At 45.1% G+C, this 20,259-nt stretch overlaps 1 protein-coding gene across 1 annotated transcript in view; it reads right to left on the bottom strand.

Moving 5' to 3' along the window:
* The window catches only part of SAFB2 (scaffold attachment factor B2), a 32,614-nt gene that overhangs the window by 8,849 nt on the left and 3,506 nt on the right, over positions 1 to 20,259 (bottom strand). The window contains exons 3-13 of the mRNA XM_006896374.1: positions 17,135 to 17,199; positions 16,818 to 17,021; positions 13,187 to 13,249; positions 12,063 to 12,090; positions 10,643 to 11,165; positions 10,176 to 10,225; positions 9,329 to 9,429; positions 5,122 to 5,271; positions 4,916 to 5,028; positions 2,010 to 2,140; positions 357 to 448 (exon numbers count right to left, since the gene is read on the bottom strand). Of these exons, the coding sequence (XP_006896436.1) occupies positions 357 to 448; positions 2,010 to 2,140; positions 4,916 to 5,028; positions 5,122 to 5,271; positions 9,329 to 9,429; positions 10,176 to 10,225; positions 10,643 to 11,165; positions 12,063 to 12,090; positions 13,187 to 13,249; positions 16,818 to 17,021; positions 17,135 to 17,199 (1,520 nt within the window). The remainder of the gene's footprint in view (positions 1 to 356; positions 449 to 2,009; positions 2,141 to 4,915; positions 5,029 to 5,121; positions 5,272 to 9,328; positions 9,430 to 10,175; positions 10,226 to 10,642; positions 11,166 to 12,062; positions 12,091 to 13,186; positions 13,250 to 16,817; positions 17,022 to 17,134; positions 17,200 to 20,259) is intronic.

The raw sequence follows: 20,259 nt of genomic DNA, 5'->3' as shown, positions 1-20,259 counted from the left end.
GCAGGCGACTCGACGGCACATAACAACAACAACAACAGAGAAATTTGATCCACCATCCACTGCCCTCGCAGCTTAAAAGCCTGGGCCTTGCCCCTTCTCCTCCAGGAGAGTTGCACTGTGTGAATCTATTCTCTTTCCAGGTGGCATCACTTGCTGAAGAATTTGCAACCACTCAACAAAGAAGTGAGCAAAAGGGCAGGGCCTCAGTGGAGCGTAGCCTGAGAGGTGAACACTTGTGCTTATAAAACCTAAAGGGCCACCACATATGCCCTCTTCTAAGACTAAAGGATCTTCAAAACAGCTCTACAACCCTCACCAGAGGAGGTTGGTCAAGAGACGGTTAGATGAATACTCACTCTCTCTTTTGACCTGCTTGTAGTTTTCACACTGATGACGGGCTCGCCTTTTGACTGGTCCATCACAACTGTCCGCTCCATTCCTCTGCTTCCTTTAGGAGAAACACAAACACCCATCAAACATGCCAAGATCCCAACTGTCACTGCACCTGGTCAAGAATTGTGTGTGGGACCCGTGGGACATGCCAGACAACTGGTGTTGCCCTCTGGGACCTCTGCTTGTATCTCAGTTGCCTGGCCTGCAGTGTGCACAGAGATCCACTGACACGAGGTATGAGGCAGCTGGACCAGTCTCCGCAGTGGCAAAAAACCTGTGATTTCCTCAAGTCTTACAAGAAAAGATGCCATTCACTCATGCACACGTCCACCCGCAATTCCTTGCCCTTCACATGGAATTCTAGTAGCTCAAGGATAAGAAGATTTTGATTCCTCCCACACATGTGCAAAATCTTGCAGAGTCGGGGCCCATGTGCACAGCGTGGGGGTGAGTGGGAGCATCCCTCACCCGGCACAGAAGGGGGGGCTTCCCACTGGCCCGCGCTCCCGCCAGCACACCACCAGGATCTATCCACTGCAACAAGAACTTATTTAGGGAGATTTACAATACTTGGACGTGTTGTAAAAGACCATTCCTCAGGAGATTGCTGCTAAATTACCCTGAACACTTAAGATCTAACGTTCAATGTGCTGTACCAAATTTCAGTGCTCCAGATGGTTGGTTTTTTGTTTTGTTTTTTGTGTTCTGTAGGGATTGGTTTAATTTTTTTGGTACAAAATGTTCTGTGGAATCTCATCCAAATTCTAAGATGCAGAGCACAATAAACTGAAGAAAACGACCATCTAAATTAAATGGTATGCTCCCAATTACAATCACGTCGGTGAGTAAAGATGCTCTAAGGTTGTAGATGTCCCCTACCTTTTTTGCTTTACACGGTTCTATCAAAGTCAAAGAAAACCTGCCAAGAGCCTTGAAGCATCAGCTGGCAACAGACGGTTACAAGGAGCCAGGGCAGCCGCCTCATGCTGACTGCCCACTACACTCAGCTAAAGACAGGAAGAGCAAGAATCCAGCTCCCAAGCTCAACAATAAACATACAGAACGGGATGGAGGGGCAGTAGGGCACACGGGCACAGTGAAGAGCAACAAAACGCAAAATCTTAACCAAGGCCCTGCTGGGACTTCTAAAATCAGCATGAAAACTTTGAGAAACACAATAGACAAACCTATATGGTGGCAGTAACCCCAGGAGGGTACTCCTCCCAACCAAGTGTGTGAAATCAAAAGAGCAGCCTTTTTCCAGGAATAAAGCTCAGAAGGCAGAAGGGACAGGAATGAAGAGAAACTAGAAACAGCGGGAAGAGGTCAGCTACCGGGAGGGGACTGTAATCCACGCCACCAAACAGAACGTGCAGAGTGCTACATGGAAAACAAGTGTGCTCCCTAAGTTTTACACGAGACACAATCAGAAGTTTAGATAAAAGAGGGAAGGGAAAAAAGGCAGGTCAGAGCTCCTGCTGTGCAGTCTCCAGCCCCCCACCCCAGCTGGACCTCTCGGGAGCACCCGCCAAGAGCAAGGTCACCCCACGAGGCTGCGCCACACCTCCTCTGGAGCCCTAGCTGCCCCTCCCACAGACATCTGTCACCCCAATCACCTGATTTTGTGACTCTGGACCGACTGGGAGTTCCCGGTTTGGGCTCATCTTGGTCTTTTTCTTCTTTTTTAATGTCTTCTGGCTTCTTTTCCTCCTTTCTCTCAGTCTTCTCTTCCTTCTTAATGGCAGTTCTGTTTGAAAATATGGTCAACAAATTCAAATAGCTGAAATTCTGCTGCACTTGGATTCCTACGCACATCATTCACACAGATGGAAGCACACCTGGCTGTGGCCAGGTGGGAGATGGTCTGGAAACCAAGGACACTTTACGTGTGGGTAGAGTCTCCGCTTGCACTATCACGTCTATCTAGACACATACTGGCCGAGGCCGGAGGCCTGTGGGGCGGCTGTCCACAAATGCAAGATGTGCACAAGACACACATGCAAGCTGCTAGAACTGACTACACAAGGGCAAAATTTAAAACCAGAAGCAGATTTTCAACCCTGCTAGGCATGGATTACCTCTTTAAAAAAAAATTACATTATATTTAAGAAATAGTTTTCTGAATTGAGAGTCTAATATATAGAGTGAGGGAGCAATAGAGGATGTGAAATTCCCATGGAATTAATGAGCAATAAGCCTTCGCCCCAGAAAACCAACATACCTCGTCCAGTAATTTCTGCACACGTCTGGGGGGGTAAAGTAGCTTGTTATGTGCCCGGGACTATGGAATTTATTAGCAACATTTCAAGGCAAGGCAATTTAATTTTAAGAGCTGAAATAAATCACTTCAGCTATTCAAACCCATCTCCCACATCCCCCTAAGACGTTTGTCTCAGGCTATTAAACTCCACAGGCATTAAATGCTGGCCATGCATTAGGAGAGTTGGGCCCTACGGGTCCTGCCCCATCAACATTTGTCAGAGATGGCCAGGTCTAGGGGACCTCCCAGCTCTTCTCCATCATCAACTACCAAAACACAGAGGGGGTTTTTAACGGGGAGTCTTTGCATGTTTTAAATAATATTCATGTCATTTTTTAAAATGCACATTATACAACAGGGTACATGAGAACTGACAACTCTAAGTGGTTTGCTAAGGTCCAAAGGGCTTTTATTCAAAATAAATAAATAAACCCTGATGACGGCTGCCCTATGTGGTAAATATAACTCAAGTCACAAAGCTGGACACATGACTAAGCTGTATTAGGCAAAAGGTTAGAGGCCTCTGAAGACAGGCTGGTGGATCTGCTTCAAAGAGGTCACAGTCTAAAAAACCCTATACTTACATACTCTGCAGAGTTGTGACGAGTTGTAAAGTCCTAGGAAAGCAACCTGAAAGTCATTGGTTTTAACTTGAGTTGCGGTTAAGGGCCAAGAGCCCTGTTTTAATAAGCCCTATGCCTTTAGCCACTTCCTGACAGAGCTGACTGGGGCAAGGCAGGTGTCTGAGCTGGTTTCCGCCTCACTTCCCAAGACTGTGCGATGGCTAGTACTAAACGGTCACTTTGGACTGTCCAGAATCAGCCTGCCATTACCATCTTCCCATCTCTACAAATATGTCTCAATGTGTGACCAGAAAATAGAAGCATAAAATGCACTTCCAACACACTGGAAACACCAAGCTGTCCCTAGTTGCTGCCCATTTCCTCCCAAGACCGATCATCAGTAATGCTGACAGGAGGTGTTTCTCTGGAAAAGTTGCCAATAAAATTACTGGTCTTCCTCTAAAGGCCATGAAAGCTAGTCTGACACCCATTACTCACAAGAATGTTGTGTCCAATTTGGCCCAGATGAAGAGTGGCAGTGACCCCCTCGAAAACTAGTTCTACTTGTGAGTTCTGACGAGGCTGTCAGGTCAACCTACTGAACTACAATTTTCTTGCATAAAACAGACAAAAATGGAATCACTGCGAGACTGACACTCTAAAGAGTGTCTAATTTTTCTTCAAACTCTAACCCCTTCACTGCAGTTGAGCTGGACCCACCTCACAGCTGCCCCTGCAGAGGGTTTTCTGAGACTGGAAGTGGCACAGGTGGAAACAGCCAAGCTTCGCCCAGCAGAGCTGCTGGTGGATTCAAAGCACTGCCAACTCCCTACAGACCATACCACCAAAGTTCCCTCTTTTAAGAGGCTCATCCCCAACTCTCCCTCCACTAAATTAAACCTCCCATTTTGCCAGTGTATGCAAGCAATGTGATGTTCAAAGGCCAAGTCCCAGTTGCTGATTAACGACAGGAAGCTCTCTGTCAATAAAAACACAACCACAGACCTGTGGTGCTCCAACTACTGAGCGAGGCACCCTGGGTTCACTGAACCCCCAGATAATCACTGGGGATGACGACATGAAATTCTTGAGGCCAACAGTCACTCTTGGCATTGGATGGACACATGTACACATATGCGCAACCAGCTGGAGGCCATTCACTTGGACACCAGACCAGGTCAGGCTGCATTCCCCGGCCAAGCACACACACCAGTTAGTGTGGGTCAGGAAGGGAGTCTGAGGTCTGAGAAGCCTTGTGGGGCCCAGTGGCTGTTTAAGAACCAGCTACAATTACAATTCTTTCATTTTCTATGTCTTTCTCTTAAACAACTAGTTAGATCAGGACAAAAACGTGTCTTCTGGATTCCCTAAATCTCCTCTGACTAGTTTTGGGTTGTCGCTGAATTGACTTCAACGCACAGCCACTCACACGACAATGTTTGCATCCTCACAGAACAGAAAGAAGTTTCTACCCTGGAGTCACAAGGTGGGCTCAAAATACCAACCAGGGCCCCTTCCCTTCACTAAATGCACATACAAAGCCAAACACAGAAAGATGGGAAAATCTCGATAACTTAATAAGCCCGTGAAGAGGCTGGGCGTGTATAGGAAGGAATGGAGCTCAGGTGTAAGTGACAGCTGGTCACTTACCCTCCCCCTCCCAGGTACCCCAAGAGAAAGGGTTTGAAAGTCACGTTACTTTTCCACTTTGACCTCCACCGCATGATGCTTGTCGGCACTAGATGTCTTCTCCTTCTTCACATCACCCTCTTTCCTCTCGGACAGTTTTTTCCCAGCAGGTTCGTTTTTAGCCTTAAGAACCAAACCAAAACATGTAAGCAGCAAGGAATGAGGGTGAAGCGATTTGTACACTTGCAAATATCACCGATGCAAGTGGCACCTCACCTTCTCCACGGAGATCATCCTTCCATGCAGCTCTGTCCGGTGAAGATGGCCAATGCACTTGGTAGCCTCATCCGCAGTCGACATGGTGACAAAGCCGTAGCACCGCGCCCCAGGGCTACGGGCATTGGTGACCACTTTGGCCCCAACAACCTTTGCAAACAAGAACATTGTTGTTTTCTTAGACAAATAACGCTAACAGTGCTAACTAAGAAAGAGAAGCACCCCCACGTACTGCGTTTAACTTCTCTACAAACTGTTAGTGCTTCATTCTGAGTTATTAATTTGTTTCTAATTAACTTTAGTTGATTACAACACTTCTAAGATTATCCCTTGTAGTGCAAACCACACCAAACAATTAAACGCCACTGCTCATTAGCCAAACCATTCCCGTCCTAGGAATGCCTCTGTGGGCAGTGGAAAGATGATCTGAGAGGGACACTGAGGGCAGATGCAAAGCATGATGGGTGCGATCAATGTCACTGAATCATTCATGTACAAACTGTTCAACTGACAAACGGTTTGTTACATTACTGCACCAATTAAAGGGGGGAATCATCCCTCCCATTCTGAACACCTCCTCCAAAGCCTCCTTAGCCGGCGTAGCCAAGGGGACCTCGACACTAACTCAGCCTGGCCCACGGGGCTCTGTGCAGGCTCACAGGAGATGCCAGCCAAGGTAACCAATTTTCAGACATCAGGACAGTGACTTCACTTTAGAGCCTGGTCTCCAGACCCCGGGGCAAGAGACAGGACTGAAGTGACGAGGATCCAGAGCTGTCTGAGGAGACAGGCGGGCAATCACAGATCAGAGCACTAGAGAGGGCTGCACACAGAGCACCCCTGAATCAGCAGAGGGGGCCCCTAATGGCAGTGGAGCACTGACCAGCAGACCAGCCCACATGTGAGCAAACCTTCCTCCACCTGTGAGGAGCAGAGGTAATACCCCTGGAAGCACTCAGGGCACCACCAGCCAGAGTGAACAAGCTGTAATCCCCACAGCATCCATAGTCAAGTTTCCTTTGTGGCTTCAGTAGAAAACCCAAAACCCTCTCCAACTCACTGCCACTGAGACAGAACTAATTCAAAGTGGAACCTTCAGAGAGTTTTCAGAGGCTGGAAGCCACACGGTTGGAAACTTCCCATCTTTCAGCTAAGAGCAGCTGGTGAACTGAAACCGCCTTTGTTTGTTGTTTTTCTTTCCAAATAAAATCAAATTTACTGTCTTCTAACACAATAAACTCCCAGGTTAAAATATCTGTATAACGAACAATTTATGTCTGCATTACAAGGTTACATAATTTTCTCTTACTTAGAAACAATAGACTCAGCAAGAAATGTCTCACAATCATATTCACTTGTTGCAAAAAATATGGAAGGCTTCAGGAATTTGCATGTCCTCCTTGCTCAGGGGCCATGCTAATCTTCTCTGTATCGTTCCAATTTTATATGTGCTGCCGAAGCCAGCATTCAAACCGCCTTTGTGACGACAGTGACTCCTTACCCCCAGGCCACCTGAGCTCTCTCTGTCCTCTTGGGCGGGACAGGTGGGCAGACTGGCCTTGAGGTAACAGCTGCTCCGGTCTTGACAACAAGGCATCACAATGCAACAAGGCATCACAATGCAGACTCTATCCAAGTGATCTACCTGTGGTCCCCCCAAACCAACACCCAGGAAGGTGAAATCCACAATACAACTCACTCATCATACAGAGAGACAAGAACACTAGGCCCAAGATGCAGGGAAAATATTCAACAGAAAAAGACCCAGCAACGGTGCTAGAAAACAACAAGGCATCACTTGAGCTATTTTAGTGGATTCTGATCCCGAGGACTTATGTGACCAAGATGAAGGATGACTGAGTGTGCCCAGGAACACCAAGAAAATCCTGAAATCCCAAATCAAATTGCCAGAGATGAAAACTAGACTGCATGGAATTGAGCAGAGATCCTACACAACAAAAGACTGGGGATTCTCATCCAGAAGACACGGACACATCTCCTGACTCAAGAGAAAAAAGTCAGCACAACATTCTACACCCAATGCAAACCGCCTCCCAAAAGACAAAACAGATGTCCCCAGAGAGGAAAAGGCCACAGGAGCTCAGCAACAGAATCCCTACCCTACAAGAAGCCTTTGCCAGGTCCCTGCAGAATGTGGAAAATGACACCAAATGGACATCCAACTCTGCTACACAAAGGGTGAACAGCACTGAGAACAAGAAACACGGGGGCAGAGACCAGGACTTTACATGTGTGGTTCGTGACACAGACGTGACAGGAGTAAGAACAATGACCCAGAGGCTAGGATGGGAGAAGTGGAAGCTTGCTGCCTAAATCCTGTACGAGCTGTTGGAATTTCACTTAGAGAGAGACCAGTTAATACATGTACTAAAATTTCTTTCAAAAAACCAAACAGCAAACAAAGGAGACCAAATAAAATCACAAAGAAAATTTAAAAACAGGTCGAGAAAGAAAAAGATTCCAAACAACAAGTGGAAATCAAGAGAAGAGTCAGAAGGTGGGCTTAAAGCCCCAGAGTCACAACAGCACAAAACACAATTGTGCCTTCAGGACTAGCAGTGCTAGGAACTGGACAGAGTCCCAGACCTAGGAGCCCGGCCTTCTCGTTTTTCTGGTCCACCTCTGGCTCAGTCTACTCAAACAAGCCACGTTTCCCTCTATGGGTCTCAGAGGCCAGGCAGGGCCTATCCACTTCTTGTTCTCGAGCACTGAGTGGATGGGGCAGTACGTGGCCTTCGAGGCGTCCCCTGTGCGCACTGTGCCCAGCGCAGGTCAGCCCTGACAGACACAATGCTTCCTGTCCTTCCCTCTCCACAGGTCAGGAGCTGGGCTGGAGAGGAACCCTGACTTCTCTCAGGGTATTACTCACATTTACACAGGCAGTATCTGGGAAAGGCTCAAGTTTAAATTATCTGAGTGTGTGTACCTGTGGCTCGTCTGCCAGGCCCTCTCCTGTCCTGTCCCCAGTGTCCACAGCAGAGCTCTGATGGCAGGGCGTGCTCTAGAATCACTCAGGTCTCAGCTGAAATGTCCCATCCCATCGAGGCTCACTGAGCCTGTCCCCAAGCTCTAAACCCCCCTCATGGCACCATCTTCCTCAGCATGCACACGAGGGCCTGCAGGATATGCTATTTCTAACTTCTAGAAGGCAGATTACCCCTTCGGACTGGAAGCTTTTAAGAGGAGTGAGATGCTGTAATGGGTTTCAAAGCCCTTCTTAAAGACTTGCGCTAAGAATTCAGTGTGACGGCTGCTTTTTTCTGACTACCTGCTTAAATCACTGAAATACGAACATCTGACAGAGTGACATAACAACACTGAGACAGAAGCCCCGCCCGGAGAGTGGCACACAGCAGCAGACAGCTCTGGCACCTTGCCTAGAAGCCACGTGTCAACCTGACCTGGGGGGACACCAAGCTCACATCCCTTGGGGGCCACTTCACCCAGGAGACCAGGAGGCATCAAAGACTTACAGTAAGACTACGCCATGACCTAATTCCAGGGTGATGGAGTCACTAAAACATCTGTCAAGTTCCTCCTCAACTATGGTTTGTTTTGCTTCTTCCAAGAGCAGTGTGACAGTGATTTATTCTCAAACCACCAGCACGTTCTATTTATCAAGCAACATTCTTAGAATGCTAGAAAACAGTAAACTACGCACTTGCTTTTTCAAATGCCTGTTCTAACAAACTCATTAAACTAAAGTGCACTACACAAAACTGCAGTGACTCTCCTGGGCTATCTTTTTAATAAAGGAGGGGAGCCCCAATAAAATGAACTAGTGCAGAAAATACGTTTCTAAATTAAGTCCAAATCAACAATGGGGTTCTCAAAAAAGATATGCCGAAGCTAAAGGCCCAGGCTCTGTGAATGTGATCTTGTTTAGAGAGTTTTAAAAGATGTTATTAAACTAACAATAGGACAGACTAGAAGAGGCCTAGTCACAATTCTTTAAGAACCCCAAAGCCACTGACATCGAGCTGAGTTCAACCCAGAGACCCCTGGGACAGAACAGAACTACCTGACAGGGTGTCCAAGGCTACAAACGTTTACAAAAGCAGACTGCGGCACTTCTCCTCCTGGAGTCACACAGCTGACTTCCAGTGCCACCAGAGCCCGTTTTGTGTTATAAAGGAACACAGCACGCCCAGAGCATGAACAGAGACGGCAGACAGCGAGTGCATACCTTTCCGTATTTGCTGAAGAGGTTCTTCAGGTCGGTGGCACGGGTGCTTGAAGACAGTCCACTAACCCACAGGTTCCTCCCAGAGCTGCTACTAACGCGACCTGGTCAAGAGGGAGAAGACCCCCGCCTCAGTGCACAGCAGGAACATGCCATTCACGGGAAGCGCCCTGCGAATCCCAACCACCCTCAACTTAAGACGCTTACCACTTCAGACATTTACTTATGCAGCAATGTATTTCACCATTTCGTTACTCATAGAATAATCATGTCCATCTCAGTGTTAACACTGCAGTATTTTTCTTGACTGACAACAAAGCAAAACCTCTTTCTAACAAGAATTTTAGAGTTCTCATTACTGAGCAAGAAAAGTTTTGTCCTGTTCGGTGTGCACAGACCTTACACTGGAGACGAAGTGTCCCAACAGCACTGCATGACTGAGGCCTGTATTGTTGCTGGGGGCCTCAGAGTCAGCTAGGACTTACAACATCCCTATCAACCATGGATCTGTACCCTGCCCTATCCCATGCCATCCTCATCACCTCTGCTATACTCAGTGACCTGGTACAGACAATGTGTCATTTTCTGTGACTTCTAATCTAGGTTCTCCCTCCAGCAGCTACTGGTGTTTCTCCAGTGATCATAGGGTTTTCAAAGACCTGTTCTTTCACTATTGGATGGTCAATCCTCTTCCTACCCAAGTACAAAAAACTGTCAGAGAAATGTGGTACTAGAACCTCTCTAAGATTAAAACAAATCACTGGACCTTTAATGTGGGCAGTGGCAGGCACCTCCCTCTCAAAAATAAGGAAGCCCCAGAAAGCTCTCCTCCACAAAGTAAATCCATTACCTTTTTCATCTTTAATGACAGGCTTTACGTCTTTTTCTTCCTTTAGAGAGCTAGAGACAAAAGTTTGTGTTACACAGGGAAAGAATGAATGGGAACTAAATTTAAAGTGTATGTGCTAAAACTGAATACCTACCAGGAAATTAGTCTGAAACAAAATTTTTACATCAGTGCAAACTTATACTGGAATTCTAATTCCCTCCCCCAAAATGCAATGACATTCTTAAAAGTCAATTCAATTTAGCTGAAGATAATTAACAATTTAAGAACACAACCATGTTAGGTTGAGAGAAAGAAAGGGGTCAATCACCCACTAAAAGATAAAGAGAAATAAAGCACTCTTTAGAAGTTATTAACTAGGACTGCATCAGTCTCGATGGCCAATTGCAGAAAACAAACAGCTTATGTGTGTCATTAAGTGACCAATGAAAAGAAGATAGCATCTGGTCTAAAACTGAGAAAAAACAAACCTCATTTTCTGATCAGCGCCCTCACTGGCTGAGGACTCTTTAGGAGCTGGAGGGACTTCATTACAAGCTTCAAAATCAAACTTCTTCACGTCTTCTTTGCTATCTCTGGGCTCAGGGCTTGAGGCTTCCTGGGGCGCCTCCGTGGTCACCTCCTCGCTGGAGGCGTCCGCGTCTTCTGGGCCTTTACTACTCTGCTCAACTGGCTTCTCTAGCCCCGCGGGCTCAGAGTCCGCGCTCTCGCCATCGCCTGTCGGCTCCGCGGGCTCCCTTTTCACTACTGCTAACAGGGTGTCTGCCTTGCTCCACTGAGCGTGTGTTGACTCGCTGGCCAAATCTAAATCGCCCTCCTCCTGCTCCTCGTCCGCGTGGGCGCTGTCAAAAAGGTCCTCTTCCTCCGCAAGCTTGCTGTCTGGCCCCACGCTACTTGTATCCTGTGCCAATGGCTGCTCCAGCTCGGAACCTTCTTCTTTTACTGGCTCAGATTTACAAGTTTCCCCCAAAATGTCGAGTATTTTCTCATTTTCTACGGATTTAACAGGAATAGAATGGCACAAGGTTTAATTACCAGGGAAATAAAGCAATCACAAATGCGGATCTGGCACGGCTGCCACACTAACATGAGGAGAATGGCTAGCTACACAGAGATTGGAAAACCCAAAGTTACACATAGTTACCTGCACGCCAACTGACTACTGCATCAAGCCTCTATGCTACAAGGAAGAAACAGGACCCCCAAAGATTTAAACACTTATAACCACTGGGCTGTTGCAGGAGTCTTCTTCACGTGCTTGTTCAAGTCTGGGTCTTCCAACTGAGTTTCCAAAGTCCAAGGTGCTGAACCGAACCAATAACCATTCACGGAACAGCTCAATCTCCACAGAGCTTTGAAATTCTTTTAACAGAACCGTCCAACATGAAAACAGAAACTCGTCCGATGGTGGGAGAGACACGAAGTCCAGAAGGGGAATAAAATGTTGGAAATTTTTCTGAAGAAATGGTTTCGTCTTCTAGAATCCAGTCACTTCAAGGGTTAGAAGTGCCCTGCTCCACTCACTGCTATCAGCCTGCCCTGACTGCACTAACCACAATGGCTGCCACAAATATCACAAGATCTGTTTCATGTGTAGCAACACATGGAAGCATCATGGGGGAAATGACTTAAGGTCATACTGTGTGGTTAGAGATGGGAAAAAGTCCATCCCTCCATCTCACCAAATAGGTCTGACCTCAAGATAGCCTAACAGCATTCCACAGATCTGGTGATATGAATGGGTTTCCAATCTCTGATCCTTGTCCGATCTGGATTGTCCACCAATAAAACAACTTACAAGATCCTGTACTGCTTTAAATATAGACAGCTTACAAAAGAACAGTAGCATGAAAGCTTGCAAACCATAACTAACGTGTTTCTCATTAGTACCTGGCTCCAACAGAGGTTCTTCAATATCCTATTTAGAAGAAGAAAAAGAAGAAAAAAAAAAGAGTTTACACAGTACTTTTAAACCATAGGTCAATTTCCCCAGCAAACACCCACTGTCAACCTTATGGAAGCTAGAGGTTGTGAACCGCTGGTCTCCATTAGCTACTGAATGGTTAAGCACTGCACAATCAGGGTCTCCCTTTCAGAGCTAACAATGTCACTAGTTAAGAGTTAAAAAAATCAGGGCTTCAAAGTGGTTCATCGCAGGAAATCCAGAACAGAAAAAGCTACAATTTCAAGTCCTGCTATAAAGTTAATCTCTCCGTGAAGCAACAAGACTAGAGTGTGAGCTGCAGAGCAATTATTTGCCTCTGGATTCTAAACGGCAAGCAGCTTTGAATTATGCAAAGCCAGCAGCTGATGGCCTGCTCCCTACATGAGGGTCTCCACAGTCCCACCAAGCTCCCCACCACACCTCTCCCAACCCTCTCATTGCAGAGTTCCCATTCTGGTTGTCATTCTTGATCTCCTCCCCCAAATTTAAAAATTTTAAGGGTCCCGCTTCAATGACATGACTGAACTGTCTCAAAGACCTGGAGTAAATAAACATCCCCTTCAAAAACACCACGCCGACTCAAAAAGCCTTCAACCCTAATTTGTTAAAGACAGATTCAATCTGCTAGTTTCTCTCTGGCCCAAGGAGACAGACAGCAGTAATGCTCTGAGTCTCCCAGTTTGTCACCACACCCCACACTTCATTAACCTCTGCAGCTGGCAGTGAACCCATTGCTGTCTTTGGGCCAGAGCACATAGTTCCCCAATTCTCCTTTCCCACCTCATTGGGGTGACTCCTGAGCTTCATACCAGTCCAAAGGACCCTACATGGCCAGTACAGTGCCCGCTCTTGAACCACTTTGCTTTCTAGATATGCCTATCTCGTTCACTGCACACTGAGATTTTTCTTGCTTATCTGTTACTCTTAACATTTGATTCAGCTGTTGTTAAGTGTCGCAGAATAGATCTGTCTCAAAGGGTTTTCTAGGGCACCACCAGGACCCGATACCACACACACACACACACACACACACACCTCCTCACAGCACAGAATCAGGTAGGAGACTCACCGAAGTTACTTTGAAGTCTAGCGATGAAGTATCCAATGTGTCCCCGAAGCCTTCTCCATCCACCTGCAAGTAAGATGGAAGATAACTTCATGGAGACTACACACAATAACGTCAAAGCCAACACTCTGCTCTTCTTCCGGCAGCCTTGTGGGTCTACTCCCCTCCCAGCACGTGCTATTACCAAGCTGGGCATTACAGCTGGGTTATTCTGTCATCTGACTTCTCGCCCACCACCCAGACTCTGCTGCAATGTCTACAAATCTGAGTCAATAAACAAATCCACTTTCTAAATGTTTCTATCAGGGGCCCATCTGACCCAGAGGAAATCCACGACAGACTCTGTAACCCCTCCACCTTGCCTTGTTTGCAATACTTTTTAAAAGAGCACTAACCAGGCAGAGAAGACCTAGTGAGTGGTACACCGGTTAAAGTGACAAGCTGGTAAGAAAACAGGTGGTGAATGGAATCTCCTAGATGCCCCACATGATACAGACGAGGCAGGAGGCATAAAGATGACAGCTCTGGGAGCCCTAAGTGAAGGTTCCATTCTGTACTAGAAGGCCCTGAGTGCAAGTTGACTTAATAGTTGGGTTTATGGTAACCTGGCACTTCCTTCTAGGTCACTTCTATTTATCAGCATTTTTCCAACACATCCTTAAAGTACTATGGTCTGAAAATTATTGAATGTGAAGCCCTTTTATGTGAAATACAAAGAGAACCTTGTTTGCCCTTAGTACCTTTCCTAGGTTTGAACCAAAAGGCCCTATTAGTGTAATAATAAAAAGCTTGGCTGCTAACCAAAAGGTCGGAGGTTTGAACCCACCTGCTCCAATAGGCACAGCCTATGTCATGAGTCAAAAAAGATCTTGAATAAAAGTAAACAACTAAATTGAAAAATGGGCACTGGATATGAAGATACACTTCACCAAAGACGACATTCAGATGGCAAACAAGCACACGAAGAAATGTTCAAAACTCCTAGCTCTAAAGAGAGATGCAAATCAAAACAACTATGAGCTATCATCTCACCCCAGTAATAGCAGCAAAATTCAACAGAGCAGAAAACAACAAATGCTGGAGAGGTTGTGGAGAAACTGGAATCCTTATTCACTGTTGGTCGGAGTGTAAAATGGTGCAACCACTGTGGAAGGTGGTGTGGCGTTTTCTCAAAAAGTTGCACACAGAGATACCATTTGACCCAGCAATTCCAGTACTGGGAATATACACCAAATAGACCATAACTGCCACAAAAGCAGATATATGCACAGCCATTTTTATTGCTGCTTTGTTCACAATAGCAAGGACTTGGAAATAACCCAAGTGTCCATCAACAAACGAATAGATAGAGCAGCTGTGGTATACTCCCACAATGGTATACTATGCTGCATTGAAAAATAAGAACTCATGAAATACTATACAAAATGGGTGACCTTGGAGGACATTATGCTGAGGGAACTATCTCAGTTACAAAAGGACAAATACTGTACAGTGCCACTGTTGTAAAACAGAACTGACATCAGGGTTAAGAGGATCCTAAGAGGGGATAAGTAATGTTTACTACGTTGAAACAGATAAAAGGAATACAGAATTAGGTGTTTTCATGACAAAATTACAGAAAAAGTACACGGTGGTCTTAGAGAGGGATTGTAGTAACAATGCAAAGAATTTTTTTCCCTTTTCAAAAAGAAAAGCGAATTGGGGGGAGGGGTGAGCATGGAGAAAAATGTACAACAATGAATGAATAGGGAAAAAATTAAATGGAAAGAATATGCTGTGAAAAAATATATATGTTGCATTAAAAAAAATCTTTAATAAAAAAAAAAAGGATCTTCACTGCAATCCCAGAAGTACGTGGTTTAAATCCACCAGATGCTCTGCTGGAGAAGGAGGGGTAATCTCTTCCTGCACCTGTCAGATCTGATTTGACAGTACACACACACACACACACACACACACACACACACATTAAAAAAAAAAGGGAGGGGGATCTTGAAGCACCTAGCAAATTTGAACCTACAGCCTAGATGTTTCAGTCAATGAATGAAATGTGGCAAGCCTGGAGACGTTCTGCAAACAGCTCTCACAAAGGAGTACCTGTCACCCTAAGAGGGGGTGAAGTCAGGTGCTTGGTGTCAACCTTTGGTCGGGGGTGGGAATATGTGAAACACTGACAGCTCAGGACCTGATTTTTGACCGAGGTTCATTCCTACAAGGCCCCTTTGTTCCGAAGGTTAACATATCAGAGAATACTGCGTCTACCTGGCAGAGAAGGCCAGGACTTTTCCGCACAGAGTCACTGGTGGGTTCAAACTGCCAACCTTTCCAGCAGTTAGTCAGTCACTCAGCTGCTGAGCCAGCAGGTTATCTTTTCCCATTACTATTACGGTTTTGTGTTACGTATCTGCTCTCAGGTATACTAAAGTCTTATTAACAGGATAGTAAGGTTAAGAACAACTTTTGTTTCCTACTATAGTATTTGCATAAATTTTTTTTAACAGCCCACTGAGGCATCTTATTTGCACTGTTTATTACATCCCTAGAGAAAGACTCCCAGGATTTTTCCTGTGTGCTTTCATCTTGCCTCCTCATGGTCCATGATGCCAACTGGGGGCGTCAGCACAATAAAACCAAAAACTGCTGGGCCAGGAGATGATTCTGCCACTGTTCTAGATCTCCAAGCTGCAATCAAATCTGCAGCTGAAAACACACTTGTTCAACCTGTGTATGAGGTTGACAACAAAATGTTCCCTGCTCGGTGATCACTGATGATTCCAGATTCGTCAATGTAGCTGGCACGGAAAGATGGCAGAAAGAGCAAGGGAGGAGCAAGCACATGGGGTTATGCAAGTATGTTTTCAACACTATTTCAATACTAGGACAGAGAGGTAGGTGAGCCAGGACTAAGAGGAAGAAATGGAATGCGTGGAAGAAAACAACGCGTCCAGTTATCAATCCAGAACTGGATAGTGTCCGCTTACCAATACTCAGCGTTTTGATACCAGAGTCTACAGACAAATTTCCTCAAAACCATTGTTGAGACAATCTTTATACCTTAAAACAAAGATGCCTTCTCTAGTTTTCTTTAAACCAAACAAGAGATCAGTTTAACTAGTAAAAAATGCCAACTCAAGGAGTTACCTTCAAGGAGCTACCTATATGGAATCAAACCGGTAAGTGCAACTTTAAAGGTTAGGTGAGATGATTAGGGAACAGCGAACTTACGTTAATGAGAGAAACATGGAAAAGGAGGTAAGAACAGCTGCACAATTCCAAGAATATAATCGGCCCATGAACTCCGAAATGTACATATATAGAATTTCAAATGGTTTATGTTTTGTTGTACATACTCAACAGTTTAAGCTTAATCAGTAAAAGGAAATATTATCAATCATGTTAACCTCTTAATTTAGAGCTAACGCTAAGCTTAGAATGTATTCTCTAGTACATCTGAGCCGACCAGAGGAGTAGAGTACTGAAATGGATCCAGTTTACCACCAAGGTCCTGTTGCCCAATTAAGTGCCTACTGCAATTGGACTGGATGTGGTCTAACCCTCTTATCGTTGTGTTTTCCTCTTATAAAAGCACACTGCCACACTGGCTACAATGTCACCACACCTCCGAGTTACCCACAGTGTGCTCGGTAAGCTGAGCAGGAAGCTGTCTCAGTTGTGCAGTCACATAGTCTTTGCTGTCACACAGGGAATACAGGATGCTGTCCGTGCCATCCTCCCCGAAGTCTGCAGCACTGCCATTGTCAACTTCACTGTCATCTAGCACACTAATATCCATCATGTCGATGTGCTGCAAGTTCTCCAAACCAGTTTCCATATCCTCCTGGAATAAGGGAAAAAACAAAAACAAAAACAAAAAACAAAAAACCACCAGTGAGCACAGGGCCAGAGTACAGAGCTACCCTCTGTCACCTTTACAGTCAACAGCATACACACCTGTTCATCTCTGGAATCGTCCTCCAGGCCATTATCTTCCATGCCTTCCTCCTCTGCCTTTTGTCCTAATTACAAGATAATTGCTCAATCAGATTACATTCAATTTCTGGTTTTCACAATCAATGTACACATGTCATACGTCAATCATGATGCAAATATGCCATGATGGAAAAGCATAGTGTTCTCTGTACGGCATCAATTGGGACATGGATGTGTCACAAAAGAACTTCTGGTTCAAGTCAAAACAGAGAAGAGGCCTAGCGATCTATTACTCCAAGTGAGCTAATGGAGACTGTCAATGACCTCACTGTGAGCCACAGGCATTCTTGGGAGTCACAGTGAATGAGGGGGGCACCTAGCAGGTGCTGGCCAATGATGCTACACAATATCCTAAGAATGACACCTCTTTACACAAATGATCATGTACTCAGCTCATCCAGTGCCAACAGTGTGAATCCAATGAGTTCACCACGCACACTGCACGCCCTGTAAAATGGACATGGATGCGACCACTGTCAATGGGGTGATTTTATTTTACCCGTGTTTTACAATGACCAGATGACCTAAAATTTTCTAAGCTTTATTAAAAATAATAAAACCCTGAGGAACTTCTAGTAGCAATCAATCAATCAATCAGCTTTGGGTAGTTTACCATCCCCGCTATTACCAAGTACTTCACAAAGTGCTTCAGAACATAGGAGGCACTTTGTGGGGCACGTGATTAGCACATGTACGGTTAAGCAAAAGGCCTGGAGGCTGACTTCACTCAGCAGTACTGTGAGAGAGTCCAGGAGTTCTACACCCACCACCGACAGTATGAAGGAGCCCATTTCTACTCTGTGGAGGCAGAGTCCACTCAACAGCAACTGTTAGTTGGTATGAGTTAGAACTGACTCATAGCTGACCCTCCAAGGGTTTTCCAAGGGTTGTAAATCACACAGGAGAAAATGGTCTCCCTAAGATCAGTGGGTGAATCCGAACGGCATGCCTTGAGTTCCCTGGTTTCAAGTTCATAGCAAACTCATGCACCACAGAACGAAACACTACCCCGGCCCTGCGCCTCCCTCCCGACCACTGCTGTGATCTTTAAAGGTCGTTATGTAATACTACCGCCAGCAATACCAGATTTTATGATCAGCACCTGACACGGACAAATGATTTGGCTCCAAAGCGGAGCTTCTTCAAAACTCGGCTGTACCACTTCTCATTAAACCCAACCACAGAGGATGCTTTGGAAACACCATCTAAAAACATCTGATAATTGCACCCCATCTCTGGGCCTCTACATAGCAGCCTGCAGTGCCCACACAAGATGAATAAAGGAGAGCAAGAGATCAAAAAGTACAAGCGAAGAAGGAGTAACAGAAATGCAGTGTGGACAGGCTAGACCACTACCCCAGGACTGGCTTAAGGTGGGCCAACGCTGATCAAGTGTGTAAGAGAGTCCGGAAAATGACATTTTCATCCTGTATGGACCCAATCTAGAAATGCCAGCTACAAAAACACCCACGCTTTTACCAGCTATTCTTGTCTAGAGGAATTAGGAATTTGGGGAGAGGATTCCTGTTCAGACCTGTCACAAAGCCATTTTTCCTCAGTAAAGTGAGTGACTCCCTTACATTTTGGCAAAGAGATACAAGAAAAGCAATTATAACTAAGAATCCCTATAATCAATCTAACTCGGCTGTAGTAGCTACAAAACATCTGCGACTATGAATCTTTATAGGACTGCCTCCTCCTTCCTACACGAAACTCTAGGTTAAAACCACAGACCTCTCCGTTAGCAACTCAACACTTAACTCACTATGCCACCAGGGCTCTTAACAACCCAGGCTTGGTTACTAACTACGTCCTAATCAACAGTCTACAAATAGGAGGATCTCCTTTCAGCCACATAACGAAATATTGACACAGTTCCAAAGCATACAAGCAGCTCAACCCAAAAGACGTGGTGTACCTGGAGGGACTGTGTCCCATGGGCCACCTCTCTTCCCACGAGCCTAGATGGTGGCTGTTTCCTGCCAGTAAGTTGCCCTAGACTCACAGCAACTTCATGCACAACAGAACTAAATGCTGATTCAGTGTGCACCTCACGATTAGTTGTAGGGAGGACCATCATGATCCAGTCTTCCTTGGCTGGTTTTTGGCAAGGGATGGCCAGGCCTTTCTTCCTGGTCCACCTTAGTCTAGTAGTTCTGGGGACATTTTGTTCACCATCCTAGCAAGAGGCAAGTTATCAGGGACAGAGAGAACTCCATCCCAGACTTATCTCCTTCTCTAGAAAAGAAAGGGACTGGCAATGAGGATATAAGAATTCTCTATCAAAAAAAAAAAATTCTCTATCATTGACAATAACTTACTGTAATTCCAAATGGATTTTATTTGGCCTAAGTTTCAACCAAAGTATTTAGCATATTCAATTAACATTTTTTATGATGAGAAGAATCCCTGTTACAAACAAGGATATTCTGATTATTTAGGTCTTGAACCCCAAGCATCAAGGACTCTCCTTCATAGGGTCGCTATGAGTCACCTGCGAATCGACGGCACTTAACAACAAAACTACAGGTCTTGAACCTCATTTTTAAGTGAATAGCTACACAAAATTTTTCAACTCCACTTTTAAGTCTTTTTTTTAAGTCTTTTTCACAATTATTCAGAGATGTTTAGAGTGTATGAAATCTAACCACAAAATGTTGTTTCTCACAATTGGTATTCATGTGAATCAAAGCTCAGAGCACAGACAGCTGTGCATCATCTTACATTGAGTTATATAGCCTAAAACCTAAAAAACTTTTTAAAACATGTATTCAAATTTAAACTCAGTATGATTAAGTTTTCCTTCCATGAGAAACTTAAGTCTTTCTACTTACTATTTACTTGTACGCCACACTCTGAAATAGTTGAGAATTTGTTATACATTTTCAAAAATCAAACAAAACCCCTCCAGACTGCTCAAGTTTTGCATTATTGTTCTTATCTCTTAAAAAAAAATAAATAGTGGCCTAGTGGCAAGAAGGTGTACTGCAATCCCAGAGGTGCACGGTTCAAATCCACCAGATGCTCTGCTGGAGGAGGAACAATCTCCTCCTGTACCAGTCAGATTTGATTTGACGTTACACACA

Source organism: Elephantulus edwardii, unplaced genomic scaffold (assembly GCF_000299155.1).
Source record: "Elephantulus edwardii isolate Elephantulus edwardi_28Jun2011 unplaced genomic scaffold, EleEdw1.0 scaffold00185, whole genome shotgun sequence".
Taxonomy (NCBI): Eukaryota; Metazoa; Chordata; class Mammalia; order Macroscelidea; family Macroscelididae; genus Elephantulus; species Elephantulus edwardii.
Note: the sequence above shows the minus strand (reverse complement) of the source record. Positions and strands in the feature narration are given on the sequence as shown.